General features: G+C 49.6%; 1 protein-coding gene across 1 annotated transcript in view; it reads left to right on the plus strand.

The window, feature by feature from the left end:
- LOC135385514 (protein artichoke-like) overlaps positions 1 to 14,884 on the plus strand; it is a 56,195-nt gene extending 41,311 nt beyond the window's left edge. Inside the window, exons 3-5 of the mRNA XM_064614863.1 lie at positions 1,645 to 1,758; positions 8,829 to 9,062; positions 10,392 to 14,884. Of these exons, the coding sequence (XP_064470933.1) occupies positions 1,645 to 1,758; positions 8,829 to 9,062; positions 10,392 to 13,850 (3,807 nt within the window). The 3' untranslated portion in view covers positions 13,851 to 14,884. The remainder of the gene's footprint in view (positions 1 to 1,644; positions 1,759 to 8,828; positions 9,063 to 10,391) is intronic.
- The last annotated feature ends 8,926 nt before the right edge of the window (positions 14,885 to 23,810 follow it).

Consider the following 23,810-nt stretch of genomic DNA (forward strand, 5'->3'; position numbering starts at 1 on the left):
CTTGAAGATGCGTTTCAAAACCTGCGTCAACACCTGCGTTCCAAAACGAGGGTCGAGTAACGAGAGAGTTAACTGGACTGAACTCTCCTCCGAAGGTCGGTCAGGGATGGGTAAGACGGAGTAGTGACGTCACTCCAGCCGCGTCTCCTCTTTTTCGGGGAACTTGGAAACGAAACTGAACCAGCGTACCGCGGGAATAGTTTTCCAATATCTAATCCCTTCAGGACAGGATAGGATGGGATGGCCCATCATAACATCATTCGAAGGCAAGTAGGCTCGCACAGCTGTTTCAATGCGCGTTTTTTAACTTGGTCTTTGAAAGTGAAACAAAGCGAGATTCACTTCTGCAGTTTCGGAAGCATGTTTTACTTTTTTTTCTTGGCTCAGGCGTGCATTTTGTGCTATGCATATGTGTTTTATATTCCATGCGCATCAGATATGTAGTCACCCAAGCAACATTCGCGTCATGTAGTATTGTTCTCTTTTTTCTTCATCTTCTTTTTTCATTTCAAGCTTCCTAAGCTGCTGGAAAAGAATCGCGAGTGCATCTTTTTACTAAACCTTGCTACAATATTTTCAATTTGGATTGGATAGTTGTTTACTTTATAGTGTTATATGATTTTTAGAAACGATCTAGCCGTCCTGTAGGAGGTCTATAACGTCTTCCCACCCATCATCTCCGAAAAAAACAAAGCCGCTCGGCTCCATGCTTACTGGATGACAGCGTAACATGCGTTCCCAAACCTACTCGACCGGTTAGCTACAGGTGACGTGGTATAACCGTGTCACGTAATCTACCCAACTCGGGAGTAGGTTTAGGAACGCAATAAACGCTGATCTGTTGGCAAGAGAGACCGTTTTCCGGCCCAGATGAGCCGAAGTCATGTCTTTTGTGCGCCCGAGAAGTATCGTTATTGAAATAAAACTGTTGTTGTTTTTGATTTGCATAGCAAAGTTTTGCGATTTATATCTCAAAGTACGTGCTGGTTTCAGAATTTTTTGAGAGAGAGGGTGGGATCAAATAATGGTCGCATTTGTCTCTGAATTGTCTCGCATTTCGCGAAAACATCTAATTAAAAAGTTAATACAGAAGTTTTAGGTAATTAGTCGTCCGATACTTATATGTTCTTTCTTTCCCACAGGACGTCCGCCTGGCCGCGTAACCCGCCCTCAAAAATGGCAAGAGTGCTGCTCGCACAGCGTTTTTTTTTTTTTAAATCTGTATACGGATAAAAAAATACCCTGTAGTATACTCGCACTTTGGGGGGGAGGGGGGATATGCTTATTATTAAAAAAACGAGGGAAAGGTAACCTGCGCTACGGCGGCTTGCTATTGCCAGCAAAGAAAAAAAGAGAAAGAAAAACGATGAAAAACGAACAAAACAAACAAAACAAATGAGAAATAAACGAAATTGGTCACAGTTCACCCGGAAGGCCACAGACCCGTATCGCACCTTGGACTAACTACAGGACTGCTCTAATGTTAGTTCGTATTGCGCCGACATATAGGCTGCACAGTGAAAGGTTTGTACAAAACCCAAAACGCAGAAAACGTTTGGTATTGTACAGACACACGAGTCCTTGGGAGATTCCTGTTTCCTGTGAGCCCGCTAAAAAGTTCATGATTCACTTTCTTTCTTGCAGGGCAATTTTCCGCTGCTGCCGTATCGACAGAACGTTCACAGGTTTTCTCAGCGCCATGCTGGACTGCAAGATCTTGAAGCGCAACTCTTCACGGCCAGCGATATTCCCCTCAAGGTACTTTGACTTCATTTCAGACTACATCGTTCGTTTTATAACTTGCATGTATCCGTGCTGATCGTTACGAACCGAAGCGAAATCGGTGAATCGGAACGAATCGGTGAACGAAAATATCCGTGTGCAATCGTAAGGTTGGAATGTTCACCCAGCCAAATTTGTTATGCACTCGCTCACCTCTCCTTTGACTAGTTCTTTACTCGCGCTCACGTTCAGACTACATTGCGACTGCGGTTCCAAGGTTGCTGTATCACTCTTCTGATTTCTAAGATAGTTAGATGCACACATTTCATTTGTTCACGGGGAACCCCTGCAAAGAATAAGTGTCAAGGGTTGCATGCTCAGCTACTTGACGGCAGCGTGTCAGTTTTATTAGCTGCACAGAGACGACGTCTGCGACAACGAGGAGCAAAGGCGTTTTTTTTTTCTTCTTTTTTTTTCGCTTCTGCCCCAGATACATGAGTCTATATATTTTTTTCTCATTGTTTCTCATTTCTAATGGTCTCCTGCTGCTACTTATTGTCTGTGAACTGGCCAATATCTGCCAGAACATCTGCCAATATAAGACAGAATAACGGACGTGCTCCGCCTTGCGAAGTTCACTGACATCGAAAGCATTAGTGCTGTCGCCGTGTTCCAGAAAGCGTTAAAGTGCAGCGGAGTTCTGAACGCTTTTCACTTGCAACCAACGAGAATTAGCCGAGACAGACTACAAAACTTGTTTCCGAGGAAAAGCGACACGAACGGTGCACTAGAAAATTGCTGTCGCACTTCACGTGTGATATTTGTGTTTCCCTCTACGGGGCTAATGCAGGAAAACTTACGGAACGGACACAGTGTGTCCTACGTGCGGTGTTTAGCAATCGTGTGCACAACTACGAATGCCTGACGGCATCTACCTCCTAGCACTGGTTGAAGAAGCCGTATGCAATATGCGTTCTACCTGCCTGCTTGCCTCTTGGTGTTTACACCCGATTCGTCAGCCGACATACCCATCATTACCTGCGAGATTTCTGTGGGACTTCCCCGTCGTTCGAATTCTGTCGTGCTCTGCTTCGTCTTAACAGCTACATCCCTCACAGTGCCACCTCTGCTGCATACGCGCCACCGACGTGGACGCTGAATCAGCCCATCGTACATGAGTCTGTGCCTGGCATTGCTAACAAAAACAGCATACCACCTGTCGCTGCATGTCAACTTAGCCTGGACCACATTCGTGCCTTCCATAGTCATAGAACGGAGGTGTACACTGACGGGTCAGTGCGGTAAGGTTCGTCGACGGCGGCGTACTATGTGCCTAGCGACGACTTCGAGCATGCGTGTCTGCTTCTCTATGAAACGTCATCTGCAGAAGCTGAGCTGTATGCTATTCTTGCTGCCTTGAAGCATATGTCTGCTTCTCCTCCTAGTGCCTGGACGGTATTGACTGACAGCAAAGCGGCCCTAGCTATCCTGGTATCTTTCTCTGTTAAGATAGTCTGCGACGTGCATACCCTGATCCTCGTTATCTATAATGAGCTCCTGTCCTCGGGCCACAATGTGTGGTTTCAATGGGTGGCGAGCTGACGCCGACGCCGCGGACGCCGCGGCGAAACGTGCCCATGCGTCAGAGTCGGTTGGTGGAATACACATCTCGACATCCGCCTGCCAACTGCAGCGACGCCGCTTCCTTACTGTCAATACCAAGCTGTTCGCCAAGGACGCTGCCAGGACCAACCCATTCTTGAGGTCCATTGACCCAACAATGGACTACACTATCTGCGGTCGTGTCTCAAGGAGGGAAGAAGATGTCATTCATCGGCTCCGCCTGAACGTCGCCCGCACTCCGTCACTGCTGTTCAAAATGGACCAGCAAGCCACACCCTTATGTTCTACGTGCAACGTTGAGGCAGATATTCGTCACCTTCTGCTCGACTGCCGCCGTTCCAAGTCCTTCCGCGACAACCTCAAGTCTCGCCTGACCAGCCTCGGGTACTCCATCTCTCTCGCAACACTAAGGAAGACCTCTGACCCCCATCGCCTTACTTTTAACTACCGCAGGACTACGCACTAACGAATTATTTAATAAGGAATAGCAAGCCGTTCATTCTGGCTGACCTTTCCTGTGAAAATAGATTCCCACCCCCCTGCCTGCCGTTGATGATGATGATGATGATGATGATTAAAAGAAAAAAATAGGGATTGTAGTCCTCATCACGAGGGCCGGCTACCCCAGATCACCTAAGGAAATGAATGCCAGACACATCCACCCACACCCACTGGAGATGTCGCGAAGCGGCGACGAACGCCACAGTCAGGGTCATAGCCCGTCTAACAGCTTGGTGTCCCTTAAAAACTGTGTATCTGCTCGCAAAGCTGGCAGTTGAGTGCTCGTTGGCCATGGGCCCAGCGCCTTCTGCACTCCGAAGGGTCGATTGTCAACCCGGCCTAACGCGGCTACAAGTCTGTCACGACCCTCAGAGTATCTTGGGCACATAACTATAATATGTTCGACGTCTTCGATAGAGCCACAGACTGGACAATTAGGAGAGTCCGCCTTCCCAAGCCTGTACAGGAGTCTTGCACTGTATGGTACATTGAGCCGGAGCCTGTGAAACAATGACGTAAGCTGCCGTGGCATGGATGTTGGGAGGACCAGGGCTAGTTCGGGGTCAACCCGGTACAGAAGGGAAGATCCAGCCTCGCCACAAAACCATTGATCTTTTGACAGCTTATGGCTCAGAGACTTTAAAGCACTCTTGGCGTCCGCTTTCGTGAAGTAAACACTGCGGAATGTACTATTTCCATGTGCTTTCCCGGCGTTGTGATCGGCCGCATCATGTTCGGAGATCCCACAGTGGCCAGGTATCCACCGGACAATCACGTCAAGACCAGCTGTCACTGCTTTTTGGTGCGCTACTATATGTCATTAAGTACAGGAGCTGAGAGGTGGTGTGTACCCGGTGTCATAAGGGTCTGTAAAGCGGCTTTAGAATAACAAAAAATAACCCATTTTCCCTGGGAAGGCGCGCACGAGATATGCTCTATGACTAGAAGAAGAGCGTGTTGCTCTGCTGCTGTCGATGAAGTCGCCCTGTGTCGCTCGCCCTGTGTGGCTGGCGGCCACTGTTCCTAGTGGTGGAAGAAGAAGAAGAAGAAGTTCGATGCGATAGTCGAGCACTGCGCGCAGTATTCGACGCTGGTACAACGAAGGCACAGACGGACCCTGTAGGTATTATGGAGCCATCCGCATATACCGCCGTGCGATCATCCAGACGTTGTATCAGTTCCAAGCTCAGCTGTCGCTGCATGCAAGGAGGTGAGCATTTCTTCGACGAAAGGCCTGGAACTTCTGTATTAACTCTGCGAGGGACAACACCCCACCATGGCAAAGGCGATGCTGGAATGCGTTTATATTATGGTGAAATGCCTCGGTATGGCAGAATGGCCTGGTGAAAAGAATTATCTCTCTTATTAATTGCTTCAACAAGGTGGTCCGGCGATGCCGCGTCGACAGTCGGATGAAGTGACGAAGTGATTCCTGAACTCTTAGAGCTGATGCCGGAGGTTCCTTCGCTTCTGCAACTGCTGGCTGGTTAGAAGCTGACCGATGAACCCCAAGCACACTTTTAGGCTCCTGGCAACCACACTCTCGAGGATAGATTCTGAGGTGGGACACAGGCCTTGTAGAAGTAGCAGGGAGTACCCCAACATCTGACGAATTAGTGAATGAAGCAGACCGAGCATAGCCGTCGGAGACGCTCCCCATCGGCTGTCTGCGATGTAGCGCATGACATTAACGACGGATGTAGCTTTCTCCTTTATGCGTTGAACTTCGGCTGACCAGGACAGAGGTCTGTCTACAATGACCCCAAGAAACCTGTGATGTGTTACTCTTCGGAGTTGTTACCATTGACTTGAAGCTGGACGTTCGGTAAACGTTTCCTCGTGAACGGCATCACTACTGTTTTCACTAACGACACATCCATGCCCCGTTGAGACAAGAAGATGGTAACCTTGTCTAGTGCCTCCTGAAGACGTGTACGAAGCGGTGGCTACTGTTTCCCGGAAGATCACAGACATAAGTCATCGGCATACATACTCAGACGTACACCTCGTGGTAACAGGGACGGGAGTGTCGCCAGTAGGGCATTAAAAAGCATTGGTCTGAGTACTGCTCCCTGCGGCACTCCTGCGGTCACTGAGTGCTTCTGTGTATCCCCGGTGCTGGTACGCATGAACAACGCCCGGCCACTCGCCCCCTTATGCCGAGGGAATAGAGGCCATGCAGAACGTGAGGGTGACTCGCAGTGTCATACGCCCTTTTGATGTCCAGGAACACAGCTGCAGTCAATCGTCCACCCGATGCTCCTGTTCAACTGTTGATACTAGGTCCAGTACGTAATCCATTGTACACCTTCCTCTTCGGAACCCCGCCATCTCTTTCGGCAGGCGATTGCGAGATTCCAAATACCACTCAATCCGAGATAAGATAATACGTTCCACAATCTTGCACAAGCAGCTTGTCAAGCTTACTGGGCGAAACGAGTCTATTTGACTTGGTACTATCCCCGGCTTCAGAATAGGTATTGCCCGCGATACCTTCCAGCCCTCAGGGATAGTTCCATTTTGCAATTGGTCATTCATCAACCGAAGCAATACATTCCGAGCCATATGGCCAAGATGCATTATCATTTGGTACGATACACCATCCGAGCCCGTGGACGACCGGCGATTGCACGCTTGAATGGCTGTTTCCAGCTCCTGAGGGGTGAAGTCAAGATCCATCGTAGGAACTTCAGCATTGTGGTTTAAGTCGACAGTGCGAAGTGCCTCTTGCGTTGACACCTGGTACCCAGAAGTTAAGGACGCAGTCGATGGTTTTAGGAGTAACGCACAAAATTCTTCCCCAGCAGCTGTTTCTGACGTGCCATGATGCACGGTAAGAGCGCGGAATGGAAAAAGCTGACTCACCGGTGCTCCTAAGCCTTTCACAATTCGCCACATGTGTCCTGTAGTGGCATGTGGGTTTAATATTTCACAGAAAGATTTCCACCGTTTGGAGGAAAGCTTCCCCAGATGTCGGCGGATAATGACTTTAACCCTACAGGGTCTTCGATACAGCCAGTTCTACGGAAACGGCGCTCGGCACGGCGTCGAATTGCCCGTAGACGTTGGTACTCAACGTCCACTGACTGGTGTGCACTTGGGGCTGAAGTGAGGATTGCCACTTTGTCCATCGTAGCAGATATCTGGGCCTCAAAGGCCGCAATGTTGGCAGCACGCTCGACTGTGGCATCTGCTTCTATTTTAAATAGCTTCCAATCTGTGACCCGCAATCTGTGGCTTCGGGTAGCCATTAATGAATGTGAAATAAGCACTGGTACATGATCGCTCCGCATGGACTCCAAGTTAGTTGTCCAATGTAGGTGCTGCGCTTGGTCCTCAGAGCAGAAGGTGACATCAAGACAGCTCTTGTGCCTTTGGCCTCTATAGAAGGTGGGTGATCCATCGTTAACACATATGGCCCTGACTTCCTCTAAGCACCGTTCGATGATCTGCTCTCGCCCGTCAGACCGGGCGCTTCCCCAGACAACGCTGTGGGCGTTAAAGTCGCCACATACGATTAAGGGTACGGGAAGGTCCCTAAAAAAAGCTCTAACCTGGTCTACGGACGCTCGGGGAAATGTGTACACTGGCGATAGTCAGCCGTCGGTTATTCATCAATACACAACACTGTGCATGTTCGAAATGCTCGTCACTGGACACTTTCAAGTTTCTTGATGGTACGTCCTTTCGGACTGCTAACATAGCCCGACTCACGGCGGAAACTCGTTGGGAACTGTACAGGACATAGTTCGACAGTCGGAACGTCGTGCCAACGTTAGGTTCACTGAGCGCAAGGATCGGAAACCGATGACGATACACGAAGTTCCGGAAATCGCCCAACTTCGAGCTTAACCCATTACAGTTCCACTGAAAAATTGTAGTCCTTTTATATTCACTTTCCATCGCCGGCGTTCAGGAGAGCCGCGGAGGAATGAAAGTCGAACAATGGCTCCGGAGACAGCAACGCCTGCACTTCTGGTAGATTCGCTTATGCTGAAGGCAGAGAACGCAGCCTGCCGTTGAAGTTTGCTTTCTACGAGTTATATCGTAGTACTGCAGTTAACCTCACGTTACAATGTGAATGAATGTGTGCTACCGTATATGTGACAGTCATATACAGTTTATAAAGCAGCATAGGCGAAACGTCATTGTGCGGAGGGTGACTGCGCTACTCGAACGCTACTTGACTAGTCCATCCAGAGGGTCTCTCTATTAAATTTTCAGTCATACGCTGATAAAGTTTCTTTTTGCATAAGTCAAGCATGACGCTGGCATAAGATGACATTAGTACACTCAACAGGGACAACAGCTCAAAAACTATATAGGATCGTGCCATGAGACGATTGAAGCATTGGAAATATACCGACTGGACCATTGTTCCGGACAGGACGAACACATGTACAATGCGAAATACCAGGAAATGTACAATATGCGACCGCTCTTCACGAGGGACACGAAATTCGATTACGTGTGCTCCCTCGAATGAATTTTTCTCCCTGTTTTTACGTGCCTTATATCTACCTTGTTTCGACTAAACCCTGTTACCCACCAAAATTAACTCAAGTACTCTAGAAGAGTCGTTTCGAGCAAATTTAGATAGGTTTAATATGATCAATGAGGTACGTGCATGTTTGGTAACTTCAATAAAGCAAAAAAAGAAAAAGAAAGAAACAGATACCAGGAGCCCTAATGCGGTGTGCCGCTTAATTCACGCTGTTCAGCGGTCGGCCCCTCAAGTGACAACACATTCTTAGGCCTGTCTCAATTGGATATTTGCTCTCTGGCTTGTACTTTTCCGTTTCATATTCGATTTGCCGAAGAGTTGGTTAACTATCAGCCGACACACTGACTACGTGCAGCTGAGGCACGCGCCGCAACCGGTGGTGAGGGGTCCTATCGCAGCGCAGTGTCTATAAATGTGCTAAATACATAAATGTATCAAATAAATAAATTGATTTGCGTTTTCATTTGCGAATGTGCAGGTCGCTGACTTCTCCCACAATCGCATCCGACGTATCACAGAACGAGTCCTGGAAGGCGTAGAAGACACTTTGGAAGAACTGTACCTCGGTTCAAACCTTCTAGGAGACCAGTTAAGCCCAGTATTTGCCAGCAACGAGCTAAGACGACTCCGAGAGCTACGTTTCCTCGACCTCTCCCGAAATATGCTTCTTGGTATTGATTCCGCCGTCTTCAAGGAGTTGGATAAGCTTGAGGTGAGAGATCTAAAAAATAAAAATATAAAATATTTACTGCTTAAAGTGCCACTTCGGACTCGGGAAACAGCGTTCATTTTATTTAGTCCATGAAAAGAAGGTGCCTCTAGGATTCTATACGTGAAATTTCGCTAGTCCTGTTTACGAACGCTGTGCATTTCTGTCAACTTTTGAAGATCTGTTGAGCCTCCACAAGTTTCGATGACGCGAGGAGCGGGTGACGTAATCATAAGCCTACAAATTGCAATGATGTCATGTTCTGGAGAGGGCACTCGTCTCCTAGCAACGATGCCGGCGTCCGGGGAGGGTCACGTGGTGGAGAAGTCACGTGACACTGATCGAAAGAGGGGAGAATGGGAGAGATGTCTTCTCCCTCCTTTGTGTTTTCTCCAAAGTCCGAGCAGTCGGATGGTATGTCACGTGGGGTTCCACTAACGGAGTGCAAAAAGAGCTCGCCAGAGGACGCGAAACGGCGACACCGTTGCCAGATGAGAGCCGGGCGCTCCGTCGGAGCCTAACATGGCGTCACGGTTCTCAAAAATAAAAATTATTTTTTTTAGCTTTCGCGTCACATCATTTCGAGCCATAATGTATTGCAGAAATGTAGTGAGCAGGAAAGTGAGACAAGAAGGTTTCAGTAACATAACTTTGGTAGGATTCAGAATACACGGTATTGATTCCCTAGTGGCGCTTTAATAATGAGCTCAGTGGTCGAGAAAGAAATATTTCGCTCAGCGTTTCGTTTAATAACGCCGTGGTCACACAAGGATCGTGGCATGGAATGCAACTTCTTTGTCTCATAAATTTCGTCGAAGGTGTTTATCAGCCGCGGTCCAACCGTTATTGTCCACTAGGAGTCACTATAGGCTGCCACTTGGAATCACGGGGTTCGTGGCAGCCATAGCACGCAGTCGTACAAGCATATCAGCAACAGAAATTCTTAACTTCTTCAGACGTTTTATGTTTCGAGCAAGTGAACTACTGATCCCCAAGATCTAGCTCGTGATCCCTGCACTTGGGAAAGGTCTAGTGTGGGGCGGAAAATCTTACCGGGAAAAATCTCAGAGCGGCCCACGGAGGACGACGTGTTCCTCCCGAGGGGTACCGAGCACCCGTTCTGAGGCCCGCGCGTGCCATATATCGTTTCATTCGGTTCTCCGGAACTCTCCCGATACGGTCAATGGCCTGTCCGTAAACAAGAGCCGTCATGGAGGAACTGCTGTTCTTGCATCCGACATGTTTTATGACTTGATTTAATCCAGTACTGTAAACTACACTGTATGCCATAAGATAGTGCTGCGCTATATCACTTTTGTTCTTATTCCTCAGGTCCTTCGCCTCGACGGAAACTTGTTCCAGACCGTTCCTTCTAGCAGCCTTGCCGACCTCCCAAACCTGAGCTGGCTAAGCCTCGATAACAACAGGATAGTTTACATTCCAAGAGAAGGGTTTCCCCCACTTCCCTCACTTCAGGCACTGAACCTCACTCGTAACAAGATTCTGGGCATTGAAGACGGAGCCTTCATCGGTCTCTCAGGACTACAGTCTTTGTACCTTGCGGACAACCGCCTAAAAGCTCTCCCCGCCGGTGCATTCGAAGGCTTAGAGCGCTTAACAGTGATGGACCTTTCCAACAATGCCATGTCGCATATTCCAACGACGAGCCTGCGACGACTGCCAACTCTAAGGCGACTCCACATGAGAGCCAATAAGATTAGGTCGTTGAACGGTGCACCTCCGTCAGACGTTCTTTCGCTCGAGTTCCTGGACCTCAGCCGCAACGAAATCTCGCAGATTGAACCGGGCACTTTCGATGGCATGAGTGAACTGAAGGAGCTCAGACTTGACGTCAACTTAATTCGGAAAGTGGAAGGGTCCGTGCTGCGTGGGCTAAAAAGTCTGGAGACTATTTCGCTGAACGACAATCAGCTCCTCGTGTTCCCCTCTGGGTTGCTAAAATCTTTGCCGTCTCTGCAAGCATTATCGGTTGATTATAACAGAATTGCTGTGCTTTCGCCGGCAGTTGTCAGCCCAGCACCAAACCTAAAACAACTGTCGTTGTCTTACAATTTAATAACTGATGTGCCAGATGGTACCTTCAGAGGCTTCGATTCGCTTGAGACACTTAGCCTTCGTGGTAACAAGATAACTAGATTAAATTCCGGAAGCCTTGTTGGACTTCAAGATACGTTGCTCGCTCTAGACCTGGGTGGCAACAGCATAGAAACCGAGTTTCCTGAACTCCATTTCCCAAATTTGAGGATACTCAACCTGGGAGGCAATAAGCTGTCCTCAATTCCGCCAGACGCACTATCTTCGCTGCACAAACTTGAGCGCCTTGATTTAAGTTCGAACCGCATTGTTGAAATGTCCTCTGGAGTGTTTGGAACGCTACGAAATTTGAAGTCTCTTAAACTGAGCGGAAATCTGCTTTCCCAGATACCATCAGGAATTCTAGTCAACTTTGCAGACCTGGAAGAGTTGGAACTTCAAGGGAATGCCATCCAGGAAATCGCGCCATTTGCATTTTCAAATTTAACGACGTTGGAAACGTTAGACATCAGTGAAAACATGCTGTCTGTTATCAAAGCGAAAGCATTCGATAATTTGAACAAACTCAAGCGACTTGAGCTTCGGAAGAACTCTCTTTCATCATTCAAGGCAGACCTGTTCACCAAAGAAACCAACATTGAAGAAATTGATTTAAGCCACAACCAAATTGCTTACCTCTACCCTGACTCTTTCGCCGTGCACCGAAGGGTGAGACGTCTCGATATTAGCAACAATAAGCTGTCATTTTTCCCCAACGAGATTATTCGCTCCTTCTGGACATTAGGACATCTCAACTTGGCCTTCAACAAGCTGCATACGCTCGAGGACGACGACTTTTCTAACCTTCCCAATCTGAAATATCTTGACCTCTCCAACAATCAGATTAACGCCGTTGGAGAACGTGTGTTCCAAAACACGACGCAGCTGCGAGTCATCAAGCTTCAACACAACCAAATATCACAATTGGGTGACCACTTGTTCCAGGGCATCAGTCAACTCAGTTTGGATCTCAGTTACAACCACCTGAGCGCACTTCCATCCGATGTATTCAGTCGAATGAGGGACTTCAAACTGGAAAGCATAAATCTAGCGTACAATCAATTTAGCAATTTCCCAACAGCAGCTCTGAAGAAACAGTACTCTTTCCTAGAAAGGGCGAACTTTTCAGGCAACAGTATTAGAGACCTCCCATCAAATGCGGACGTGCTAGTCAACATAAAAGAGCTGGACATGTCCCATAATCCGATGTCAATAAACGCGCATCATGTGCTTTTGGGCGAGCCGAAAAGTGTCCGTAAGCTCCACCTTGTGAATACAGGGATACGGAGCTTACCTCTGATCGAAAGTCCATTCTTGCGCGTCCTGAACATTTCGATGAACACTATAAAGGGTCTGGTTCCTCAAACGTTTCAGAAAACAACGTTTCTGGATACCTTAGACATGTCTTTCAATGAGATACCAAATTTGGGATCTAGCGTGAAGATGGCGTGGGAAAACCTGAAATTGCTTCGAAGACTGGACTTGTCGGGCAATCCCATATCGTTCATTGTTAAGGGAGACTTGGATTCCTGGAAGAGCCTAGACGAGTTGCACCTGCGTGATTTGCCCAGACTTAACCATTTGGAATGTGACGCCTTCATGCCACTGACGACTCTATCGAAATTGGACATCTATGGTTATCCGAATCTTCAGACCCTTCAAGCTCGAACATGTCTAAGGTCGTTCGAAAGCCTACAATCACTTGGCATCGAGATAAAGGACAGAATTCTGAAAGATCAGCTTCAGAAAACATTTAATCCCCGTATGACGAAGCTCCACGTCACAGGACGCGAAGTAGGAAGCCTGTCTTCAAGCGCGTTCGCTGGCATACGAAGTCCGAAGTTTGAAATAACACTCGCAAATACGAGCATTAGCGACCTTCCTACTATGATATTCCTTCCTCTACCTCTTTCCACCGAGGTTGTGTTGAACGCCGGTTCTAATGCAATTCAAAGCATCAGTCCCCAACTTCTTGCAGCAATAGACAGCAAACAATCCGTGCTCAAGGTCGACGGGATTCAAGACAACCCGATCACTTGCGACTGTAACCTTCTTCCATTCTGGCGATGGATTAATGAAGGTAAAACACTCCAAGACCGACACCACTCCGATAATCCTCTGAAAGAGGTTGTGTGCGTTTATCCCGAACACTTAGCCGGCATCGCAGTAAAGAGCCTTCGTGCTGAAGATTTAGTATGCAACGATAACACATCGAGTCTTCGAAAAACTACTTCGCCCGTCAACGCGGGAACGGACCGTCCTTTTACAACTCCCAACAACATTCTCCGCAGGACCACTCCATACAAGAAGGAGCCCGACATTATCTTCGAAGTCCCCACAACAGTTAAACCTCGGTTAGCCACCTCTCAAAGCGCGCTTACAAAAGTCGATACGATGATAATCGGTATCGTCGCGGGCGTCGTGGCGTTTGTCTGCATTCTCATCATGGTCATCTGCATCGTGCGCCTGAGACGCTCCCGTCCACGATACAGTTCTGGTGCACCCCCAATGGGCCACGCAGGACCGATGAAGTGCACTTGTCTCAAGCCCCCTCCTAATTCCTGCACGTGTTTTCCGCCATATGCGGTGCCTTTGTCGTATCACCATCCAGGTCACAAGATGGCTGGGCCACCGTCTGTAGCGTCAAGATCTGTAGCCTATTTCGGACCGTATGACAGTGACATGGATCATCGATAATGATGGAGGTGGTGGTACTGCTCAAAGAACTCGTCGTTGTCGGCCGCACAGAGGTGGGATCGTCGATAATCTTGGGTGTTCATGCACCTAGTGAACCTATGAAAACAATGTTGTTGCGCGAGAGAAAAAGTTACCTATATGCTCATCACCATAAGAGATACAGCGCTCCAAAGAACGACGTCATCGACTAAGTGATAACAGCGGATAAGTTAATGTGCGAGTTCAGCTGGCTAATGTGCGTGATCGTTGTGTTCCAGACACAATATCAGGTTGGTAACGCTGTTATCTCTTTAACGCCGTGCAAACTACCAGCGCTGCGACAGGATACCACCTCGGACCCATCCGCAGTGCGAACTGATAAGCAGCGGACGAAAGCAGCTTCTGCAGTGCGCGTGACTGTTGACTGGAGCCTTCAGAGCCGGAGGAGGTTCGACCAGTTCGATGACCGTTACGAGAACCGCACGAGGTGTCTTACACAGTGCAGTGTACTACGTGACATTAACATCCTGATATGCTCAGTGTACAGCTTTATATCTTCCTGTAAATATCTTTATTAGCATGCACTACAAAACACACAAAGGTATAACAGCCTGCGTGGACATGTGCCACGTGTGGACGTGGCACAAGGTGGCACTCACTTTATCTGTACATCTTTGAAGAACCTCCTAGCCACATTCTAATGACCGGTAGATGCTTTGTCATCAATAACATTATGCCTTTATTCAACATGTGCAACTTCCTGTAGAGATACAAAAACAGCTTGTTTCTATACTGACAAATCCCGGTGAACGTAGCATGCGTTATTGGTGTGTAACGGCGTTGTTTGTGAGTTTCAATGTGTATAATATTATAGTTGTGTGTGATCGCAGCATGATAGACGAAGACTGATTCATCGGATCTTGTCAGTAGGAGCAAGTTGCAGTTGAATCAGTAGCGTATCTGAACATCTCCCACTAAGATTTTTTACTACATCCCGCGCGCAGCGGCAGATGAAAATGTGGCATTTTAACAGAGGAATAAATTGTCTGTTTTCGAGATAACCGTGCTTGTGACCTTTGAGACGTCTATTGGCCACCCATGGCGGTCGAATATGTATAACGCGACATCACCGTCACTCGCTGTGTGAAATTTTATCAGCCCAAAAGTAAGCAGCAGATGCGATATAAAGTTAAAGTGCAAAATACGGGCTAAATCCCGTTTGTCTTCAGTACGTTTATTTCTGTACGTGGAGCGGAGGCCTCGTAAAATAATAGCGTCCTCGATAAACTGCACCGGTGCGCCCCTGTGCGACCTGGTGCGGCTTGCCATCCTCGATAAACTGCACTGGTGCGCACTGAACGTCCTCGATTAAAGGAGTGCACCCGTTCAGTGCAGCACTGAGTTGCCCCGAACCCACACCGAGAAAATCGGCCGAGCGCCAGAGTGCAATCCCAAGAAGCATCGCGATTTCCGGAAGCACGGAGGAAGGCGGAAGCGGCAAGTAGCCAGATGTAGCCGTGCAAGTGGCAGCAGACAGTCATCGTCAGCATGGCATTCGATCGGTGCCGCTCGCCAGGTGCCTCTCGCTACGGGTCGCGCAGCCTACGAGCCACAACGAGCACAGATCTCTAGGTAGCGCGTGCTAGTATCCATCAGATCCACCAGTGCAGTGCAGTTTCATGTTCGATAATGCCTCCGCCCAGGGCACCGCCAGTGTAGAGCGCCACGCACCACTGTGGTTTCGGGGCAATTCCGGAGCAAGTTTATCGAGGACGCTATTAATTTCGAGCTTTGAGAGGTATGACGGCATTGCGCGTCCCGGCCCTGGGGCATCGTTGCTCCTCGAAGCTCATTTCCGTCGCCACAGCTGCTGGCAATCTTCCAACGTGTGGTGGAGAACGGAGACGGGAAGACGCGCGCACTATTGCTAGAAGACAGACGCCAAAGCTCCCGGTGACGTTACCTGCTCTTGGAGAATCCGAAACTTGGCGAAATCCGAAAATTCTGCGTCTTATCCCGAAACTGTGTTGAAGCGCGTAATGTTTACTGACTGCCAGCATTTACTTTTTGCGAACCGAGTCTTTGAACGAGATTGATTTATAATACGGAATAAAATCAATATTTTAGCCCATAGTGGCACTTTAAAGGGAAGTTCGCTCCATGACGTCATTGAAATGGGGGGAGGGGGGTAATGGCAGGATAGGCTCGCCGTTGTTGGCCACACAGAAGTGGGCGTCGTCACGACTATAGCCAAAAAACAAAAGAACACAAAACACAAAGAAAAGACGGACGGATGGAGGATAGAGGAGGATGAAGGATGGGGATGTGGTGAGGGTGCACGAGTTCGTCGGGGTGAGCAAAGTATTAGATGGGGCGTTGACCAAGGCCTGCCTTCTGCAGAAAGAGAATGAGGTTTCTTGCTTTGGCAGGACGTTCGGCAGAAGAACCACCGGAGTAGAGGATGTCCGCTAGCGTGCCCGAGGTGGAGCGAGGGAGATGGGCTTCGCGCGCAGAATGGTATGCTCGGCAGTCTCGCAAGATGTGCTCGATTGTTTCGGGTTTTCGACAGTCGCCACAGCAGGCGTCACCCGTACAGCCGATCTTGAATAGCTGAGAGTTGGTGAACGCACACCCAGTGCGGAGCCTATGGAGCATGGTCTGTATGCTTCGAGGAAGGTTTTTCAGGGGCGATGATGGTGCATGATGTCCCGTATCCCAGGGCAGCGCAGTTCAACAAGCTGCTGAACGGCCATTTGCCTGTCGGTGTTGTCCGGAGTTGGCAAAATATTGCTGCAGCCCAGGTGTGCCGAGGACGCCAGCTGGTCCGCCCTTTCGTTGCCGCCGACACCGACGTGGGACGGGATCCATTGGAAGACGATATCGCCTCCGGTTTGTTTATGCTGAGCGCACGATCTTCTGATGCTTCGCGTTAAGATGTTGTCACACACGGGGTTCATCACGCCCCATAGAGCGCTTCTGGAGTCTGTAAGTAGGACTGCCCTGGTGAACCCTCGCACCTGGACCGCAGCAGCTGCATGCAGGAGAGCCAGGAGTTCAGCAGTCGTGGAGGATATCGGGTAACGCGATAATCTCCCTCGCCAGGCCACGTTCACTGATGGGATGTGGAAGGCATAAGTAGCACTTATGGTGCGGTCGTCAATAGAGCCATAAGTGAATACTAGAGTATGTGAGTGGTAGACGTCAGTTATAAGGTTCTCAGCCGCCGTTCTAGCAACCAGGAGGCTACATTCCCTCTTTTTATGAATGCCCGAAACGTAGAGCGTTACACACGGTACAAACTCCCGCCATGGCACCGAAGGTAACCCAGCAGGATGTTGAGGCGATCGCTCACTATGGGCCAGGGCGCTAGTAGCGTATTCACTGGCCAAGCGGCCGAGGGACGTGTGTGACCTTCTTATGAGGGCAGAAAAAAGAGAGCGCTTGCTCCCGGACGTGGCCAAGTTGTCTAAGTAGCGGAGACCCCTAAGCTCGGAATGAATACTAACGGGCTTTCCCTTGGCTTCCAGGTAAGTCTGGGTAATTCCAGAGAAGCTGGGTATTCCAAGCGCCGTTCTTACTCCTGCCCGATGGAGCCGCTCAAAAGCCTGCCATTGTGAAGGTCCGAGATCTACGTACGGTGACACGTGTGGCTCGACCCCCGCGGAAGTCGCTGAGTTTTTTATTCCTTATACCAATAGTTGAGGAATCAACACCCAAGAAATATTTTCGCCGAATTCGGTGGTATTTTTTCGGTACGTGGCACCAAATGTCGGGAATTGCGTCAGAAGTAAGGTGCACTTGATCTCTTCTCCAGAGAAAACGGCTAAAGGTTTTTTTAGGTCCGTGAACGATAAAATGACCCAAAAGGATGTGTCTTTTCACCCGCATCCGAGAAACCTCAGTTTTGATGCGAGTTTTATGATGTAATCTAGACGCAGAAATGCGCGTTTTCGGTGAATGTTTGGCGTTTTTTGCTGATTCACTACCGGCAAGTTGAAGCTTGAAATTTTGTAGCCATGGAGTTGGTTAGGCGGGAAATCAATGGGCGGGAAAAAAAATATTGCTCAATTAAATGAGACCCGGATATAATTAGGCAAATATGCCGAATTTTACGAAGTCGCCATAATACAACAAAAAATAAACAAATGCGGCCAACGCGATACGAGCAATCGGTCAACGCCAAAGTAAAGATAAATGTGTCATCTACAAATAACAAAAATCTAAATGGTACCTTTTGTTGTTTTCCAGCAATTAATTTTTGAATGAAGCACCTCCTTATAGATGTAGAAGTTTATTTGCTCGCGTTACTCACTCTGTAGGGACGTCGATTTCGACAATTCTAGCTACAGGCTAAGCGTAGTCCAAGAATTATTTCTTTGGCACGGTATAATTAGGGTCATTTGGAGCCCGGAACCTCCCTGCCTACCGACGGCTGCAAGAGCCACCAACCTACGGTAAGGCGGGCAACCCACCGCTCAGTGCTCACCATGATGGAGCAGAAACAGGTCACCGGTAAGACGTAGACGAAGCACAGGTTGTGCCCAGGTTGCAATGACAGAGACAGGGGGACGATTCCACGCGAAATGATCCAGCGGCCCTCCTCGGCCCTCACAAAACTATCGCGAATTCTTACGAAAATGTGTTTAGCAGTCCCTAATAGTGCAAAACGACATACCACGAAACGTTTCTCCCCAGATCTCAATGTGGCGGGTGCTAGACACCAGTGGAGCTCGCAGCGCTGGCGAAAACCGTACCTGGCGTGAGCTGCAGCTGCGGTTCGTAGAAAGCACCTAGAAGTGTGCGGTTTCCTTTTGGGCATAGAGGAAACCATGCTCTACACAGCGTCACAAGTCCCGGTTGTCACGCTATAATCGGTGCTGGTACACACCAGCCGGAAGTTTCGCAATTTTCATCCTATTTCGCGATCTTTCTGTGGAAAATCAAACCATTAAATTTTAATGAATATTTTTTCTTCCATTTCTTTTCATGGTCTGGTGGAGTACTTCAATAGGAAACATCGCAAGACAAGCAACTTTCGTAGTCATTGCAGGAAAATAGGGGAAGTATGCGCTTTTCCCAAAATTCGCTACAATCGAGCGTAAAACACGCAATGAAGAGGTCAAAAGAGACGTCTGAAACCAACGCAGTTTTATAGAACGAGTCTTCCTCTACAACATATTAAAAATCTCGAGGGTATTTTTTCGTATAATAAAGTTTTTGTTTTTTTTGTGTGTGTTTTTTTATGTAGTAGAGGGTATTACGGCCACAGTGACCCACGTTGCATGTATTCGGTGGGGTGCTCTATATTTGTTTATTGGGCTCCTGTTTTAATTCTATCAATTTCCAATTTTTTCTGGCTGGTTTTCAATGTGACAACCATCCGGACCAAAGGAACACGGCTCCAGTTGAGCGCTGTGGAGCGGCGGTGAATCGCCCACCCCATCACCATCCAATGTATGTGTGTGTGTGTGTGTGTGTGTGTGTGTGTGTGTGGAGTTCAAATTCACCAGTATGAATATTAGGCGCCTAAATACATGTTCAGTTGATCAAAGTTCCCTTTAACTGTCACATTTAAATGCTGAACAATTCAGCAAAAATATTAACTACGAAAAGTCTAAGAAATTATAACGTCGCAGGAGAAGACGAACATACAAAAGCGTCATTTACATGGCAGAACTACTGGAAGCGACGGAATCTTGTGGTGGTGGTCTTTCGTCCGTGCTGTACTAGGTTACAGTGAGGCTCACAGCGAAAGCCCTACACCATCCGCGGATGGAAGCGTATATCCGCGCAAGGAACGCGTATATACGCAAGGAACTTGCGGGTTCTGATGAAATATGGACGCTTGTTGTGATCTGCGGATCGGATGCGGATAAACCGCGAGATTGCGCCACCGATTTTCTTCGCACTATAGGTACCGAACACAGTACCGAACACAGAGTACAAGGTGAACACAAGCCGCTCGCGCGTCTGGGAGATATCTCTGGCGTCTCGAGTCGACGTGCGCGTTCGGCGCTGATCTTGCGTTCCACTTGCAATAACTCTACCTATTCCGTTTGTTGCAAAATGTGTTGCTTTGCTTGGTGCCGTGTATTCTTTCGTGGCAGCTATATCTGTACTTGCTGTCGTGTATCCTTTGATGGCATCATGGACGCTCAGGACCTGTCCTCGCTACAAAAGCTCTACCACTCCGGTGTTTCCACTCTCAGAACAAGATAGAGGAAGTCGCCCGTGTGGATGAAGTTCGGTGACAGCTGCTTTTATTAGTCTTTTTTCTGTGCTGTTTTGTGCTGACGGGAAATAGCGTTTATTTCCTTGAAAATTGGCTAGATATATCGAACCCAGAAATTGAACTATCGCTGCGTGCCGTGGGAGACGCGGATTTTGCTGGTCGGATGCGGATGTCAAAAATCTCAACCGCGCAGGGCTTTAGCTGACATGACAAAAAGTATTTCTTAGACCTGGCCATCACCGCTAATCCCCAATCTCCGCCGCAGGCACAGTGCACACCGGAAACAATGCCATAAACTTGTCGTGACGACGATGCCGACGCAACGCGGCCAGCCTCATCAACATCGCAACCGCGCGCCACGCTCGGCAATCAGTTCCGTTGAGCGCACAGTCCAGACCAGCCGGTCGCGCTGACCCCGAAATAAAACCCGTCTCCTCTTACGTCGGCCAGGCCGCCGCCCATCCCCCTTTTTCATCATGGACCGACTCACGGGCGTCCGGTATCTCGTCGATACCGGCGCCGAAGTTAGCGTCGTTCCTCCTGCACCCGGCGACAAGAAACGATGCATCGCATCCACCCTCGAAGCCGCCAACGGCTGTCCCATCCCCACATACGGCGAGCGCTTGGGTACCCTTGACCTTGGTCTCCGTCGAAACTTTCGATGGGTGTTTCTCGTTGCCCAGGTCAAGCATCCCATCATTGGCGCCGATTTTTTTGGCACATTTTGGCCTTCTCGTCGATATGAACCGACGCCGCCTTTTGGACACTCAGACGAACCTTACAGCGTATGGCATTCCGTCTTCTCCATCTATGCTAAGTCCCGTACTGGTCCGCCCAGCTCCCAAATCTAGATTTGAAGCTATCGTCCGAAGTTTTCCAAACCTCGCACCGTCCCCCAACACCGAACGCCCAGTCAAGCACGACGTCCAGCATTACATTGCCACGACAGGGCCTCCGGTATACGCTCGAGCTCGCCGCCTCGCTCCTGAGAAGCTTCGCGTCGCTCGGCAGGAATTTCAACATATGCTGGACCGCGGACTGATTCGACCGTCATCCAGCACTTGGGCATCTCCACTCCACCTCGTTCCGAAAAAGACCGGAGATTGGCGCCCGTGTGGCGATTATAGAGCCCTGAACAAAGTAACCATACCAGACCGTTACCCGCTGCCCAATCTCCGAGACTTTGCAGCCAACCTACATGGTGCAACCTGCTTCTCAAAAATCGATCTTGTGCGCGCGTATCATCAAATCCCTGTAGCTCACGAAGACATCCCAAAAACGGCGATCATCACCCCATTTGGGCTATTTGAGTTCGTTCGCATGCCATTCGGACTCCGCAACGCCGCCCAATCATTTCAGCGTTTTGTCGACCAAGTACTTCGCGGCCTGGATTTCTGCTTCGCATATTTGGACGACATTCTCATCGCAAGCACATCCGAAGCGGAGCATGAACAGCACCTCCGGTTGCTCTGCGAACGACTCGATGCTCATGGCATTGTCATTAACATGGCCAAGAGTGAATTTGCAGTCTCACAACTCGACTTTCTCGGCCACCACGTCGACAGGCACGGTATCACCCCTCTCCAGTGCAAAGTGGAAGCCATCCAGAAGTTCCCAGCCCCAACCAACCTTCGGCAGCTGCGGGAATTTCTAGGGCTGGTAAATTTTTACCGCCGGTTTATTCTTGGATGTGCGCAGATTTTACAGCCATTGCACGACCTTCTCCGTCACAAACGCGCGGCAGCCCCTACTTTCACCTGGACGGACTCTGCCGCCGCTGCATTCGCTGAACTCAAGGACAAGCTATCTCGTGCCACGCTTCTCGTCCACCCGAAACCGGACGCTCCCACAAACATCATGGTTGATGCGTCGAACACCGCTGTAGGCGCTGTCCTGCAACAACACCTCGCAGGTCAATGGTCCCCGCTCGAGTTCTTCTCTAAATCACTATCACCACGAGAAACCCGCTACACTACCTTCGGCAGGGAACTCTTCGCTATCTACCTCGCCATCAAGCAGTTCAGATTCTTCGTTGAAGGCCGCCCATTTTTCGTGCTCACAGATCACAAACCGCTCACCTTCGCTCTGTCAACTAATGCAGTTGGTTACTCTCCTCGTGAACTCCGACAACTCGCCTTTATTTCCGAGTTCACTTCAGACATCCGTCACGTTCATGGACGGGACAATGCTGTCGCCGACGCTCTCTCTCGCGTCCACATCAACAGCCTCCACGTTCCTGGCCTCCTCCGAGTCGATTTCGCTGTCATGGCTACCCATCAGGAATGTCAGGAGCTCGCTGACCCACGTTCGTCATCCTCCTTACGTTTCGAAGAACGTTCTGTTCCATATTCAGACACCCGTCTCGTCTGCGACACGTCCACCGGCTCTCCACGACCATTTGTCCCGCACAATTTTCGTCGTCTCATTTTCGACGCCCTTCATGGTCTGTCTCACCCAGGAGTTCGGGCCACTCAAAAGCTCATCACCGCACGACTTGTTTGGTCCAAGATGAACGCCGACATCAGAGCCTGGACACGAGCATGCATTCACTGTCAGCAAACGAAAATTCAGCGCCACACCATCACACCTGTGTCAAGCATACCACTTCCCACACGTCGTTTTGACCACATTCATCTGGACCTTGTGGGCCCCCTACCACCATCCAACGGGTTCACGTACCTGCTTACTTGTGTAGACAGGTTCACCCGTTGGCCCGAAGCGTTCCCCATACAGGACATCACTGCAGCAGTCGTCGCTCAAGCTTTCGTCGCCGGTTGGATAGCGCGTTTTGGCGTCCCCACCACCGTCACTACAGATCGCTGACGCCAGTTCGAGTCTCGCCTATTCGCCGACCTCATGAAGACCCTAGGAATAACTCGAGTACGCACGACTGCCTACCACCCTGCAGCCAACGGGATGGTGGAACGTTTTCACCGTCAGTTGAAAACCTCTCTCCGCACACACCACTCAACTCGTTGGACCGAGACCTTGCCAATGGTCCTCCTTGGCATTCGGTCCGCCTTGAAGACCGACCTCCAATGCTCCTCAGCCGAATTAGTGTACGGTGACACCCTACGTTTACCCGGCGAATTCTTGCAAAGTTCTTCATCGCGACTCTGCACCGGCCTTCCCGACCCGCAGCAGTACGCCGAGGCCCTCAGTGACATCATGGCCAAACTACGCCCTGTACCCCCCGGACACCACCTACCACCCACGTTTTCGTCAGTCAAGACCTGAAGACGTGCACCCATGTCTTTGTGCGCCGCGATGCCCTCCGGAAGCCCCTCGATCCTCGCTACGATGGCCCTTACCTCGTCGTCAAGCGTAACATCAAGACATACGTCGTCGACGTCGGACGACGTCACGACGTCATCGCTATCGGCAGGCTGAAGCCAGCTTACATCGCAGACCCACCACCTCTGGCTACTGTGACCTCGTCAGCCCCTCTGCACCACCCGGTTCCCCCTGCCGCTCCCACCCTACCATGCAAATCCAGGCGACCTCACGTGCACTGGTCGACCCACCTGGTGACCAGCCACTTTTATCCCAAGGACTCCGTCCAGTCAGAGGGGGGGAGCCATGTCGTGACGACGATGCCGACGCAACGCGGCCAGCCTCATCAACATCGCAACCGCGCGCCACGCTCGGCAATCAGTTCCGTTGAGCGCACAGTCCAGACCAGCCGGTCGCGCCGATCCCGAAATAAAACCCGTCTCCTCTTACGTCGGCCAGACCTCATTCTTCTCCCT

Source organism: Ornithodoros turicata, chromosome 2, assembly GCF_037126465.1.
Source record: "Ornithodoros turicata isolate Travis chromosome 2, ASM3712646v1, whole genome shotgun sequence".
Classification (NCBI taxonomy): Eukaryota; Metazoa; Arthropoda; class Arachnida; order Ixodida; family Argasidae; genus Ornithodoros; species Ornithodoros turicata.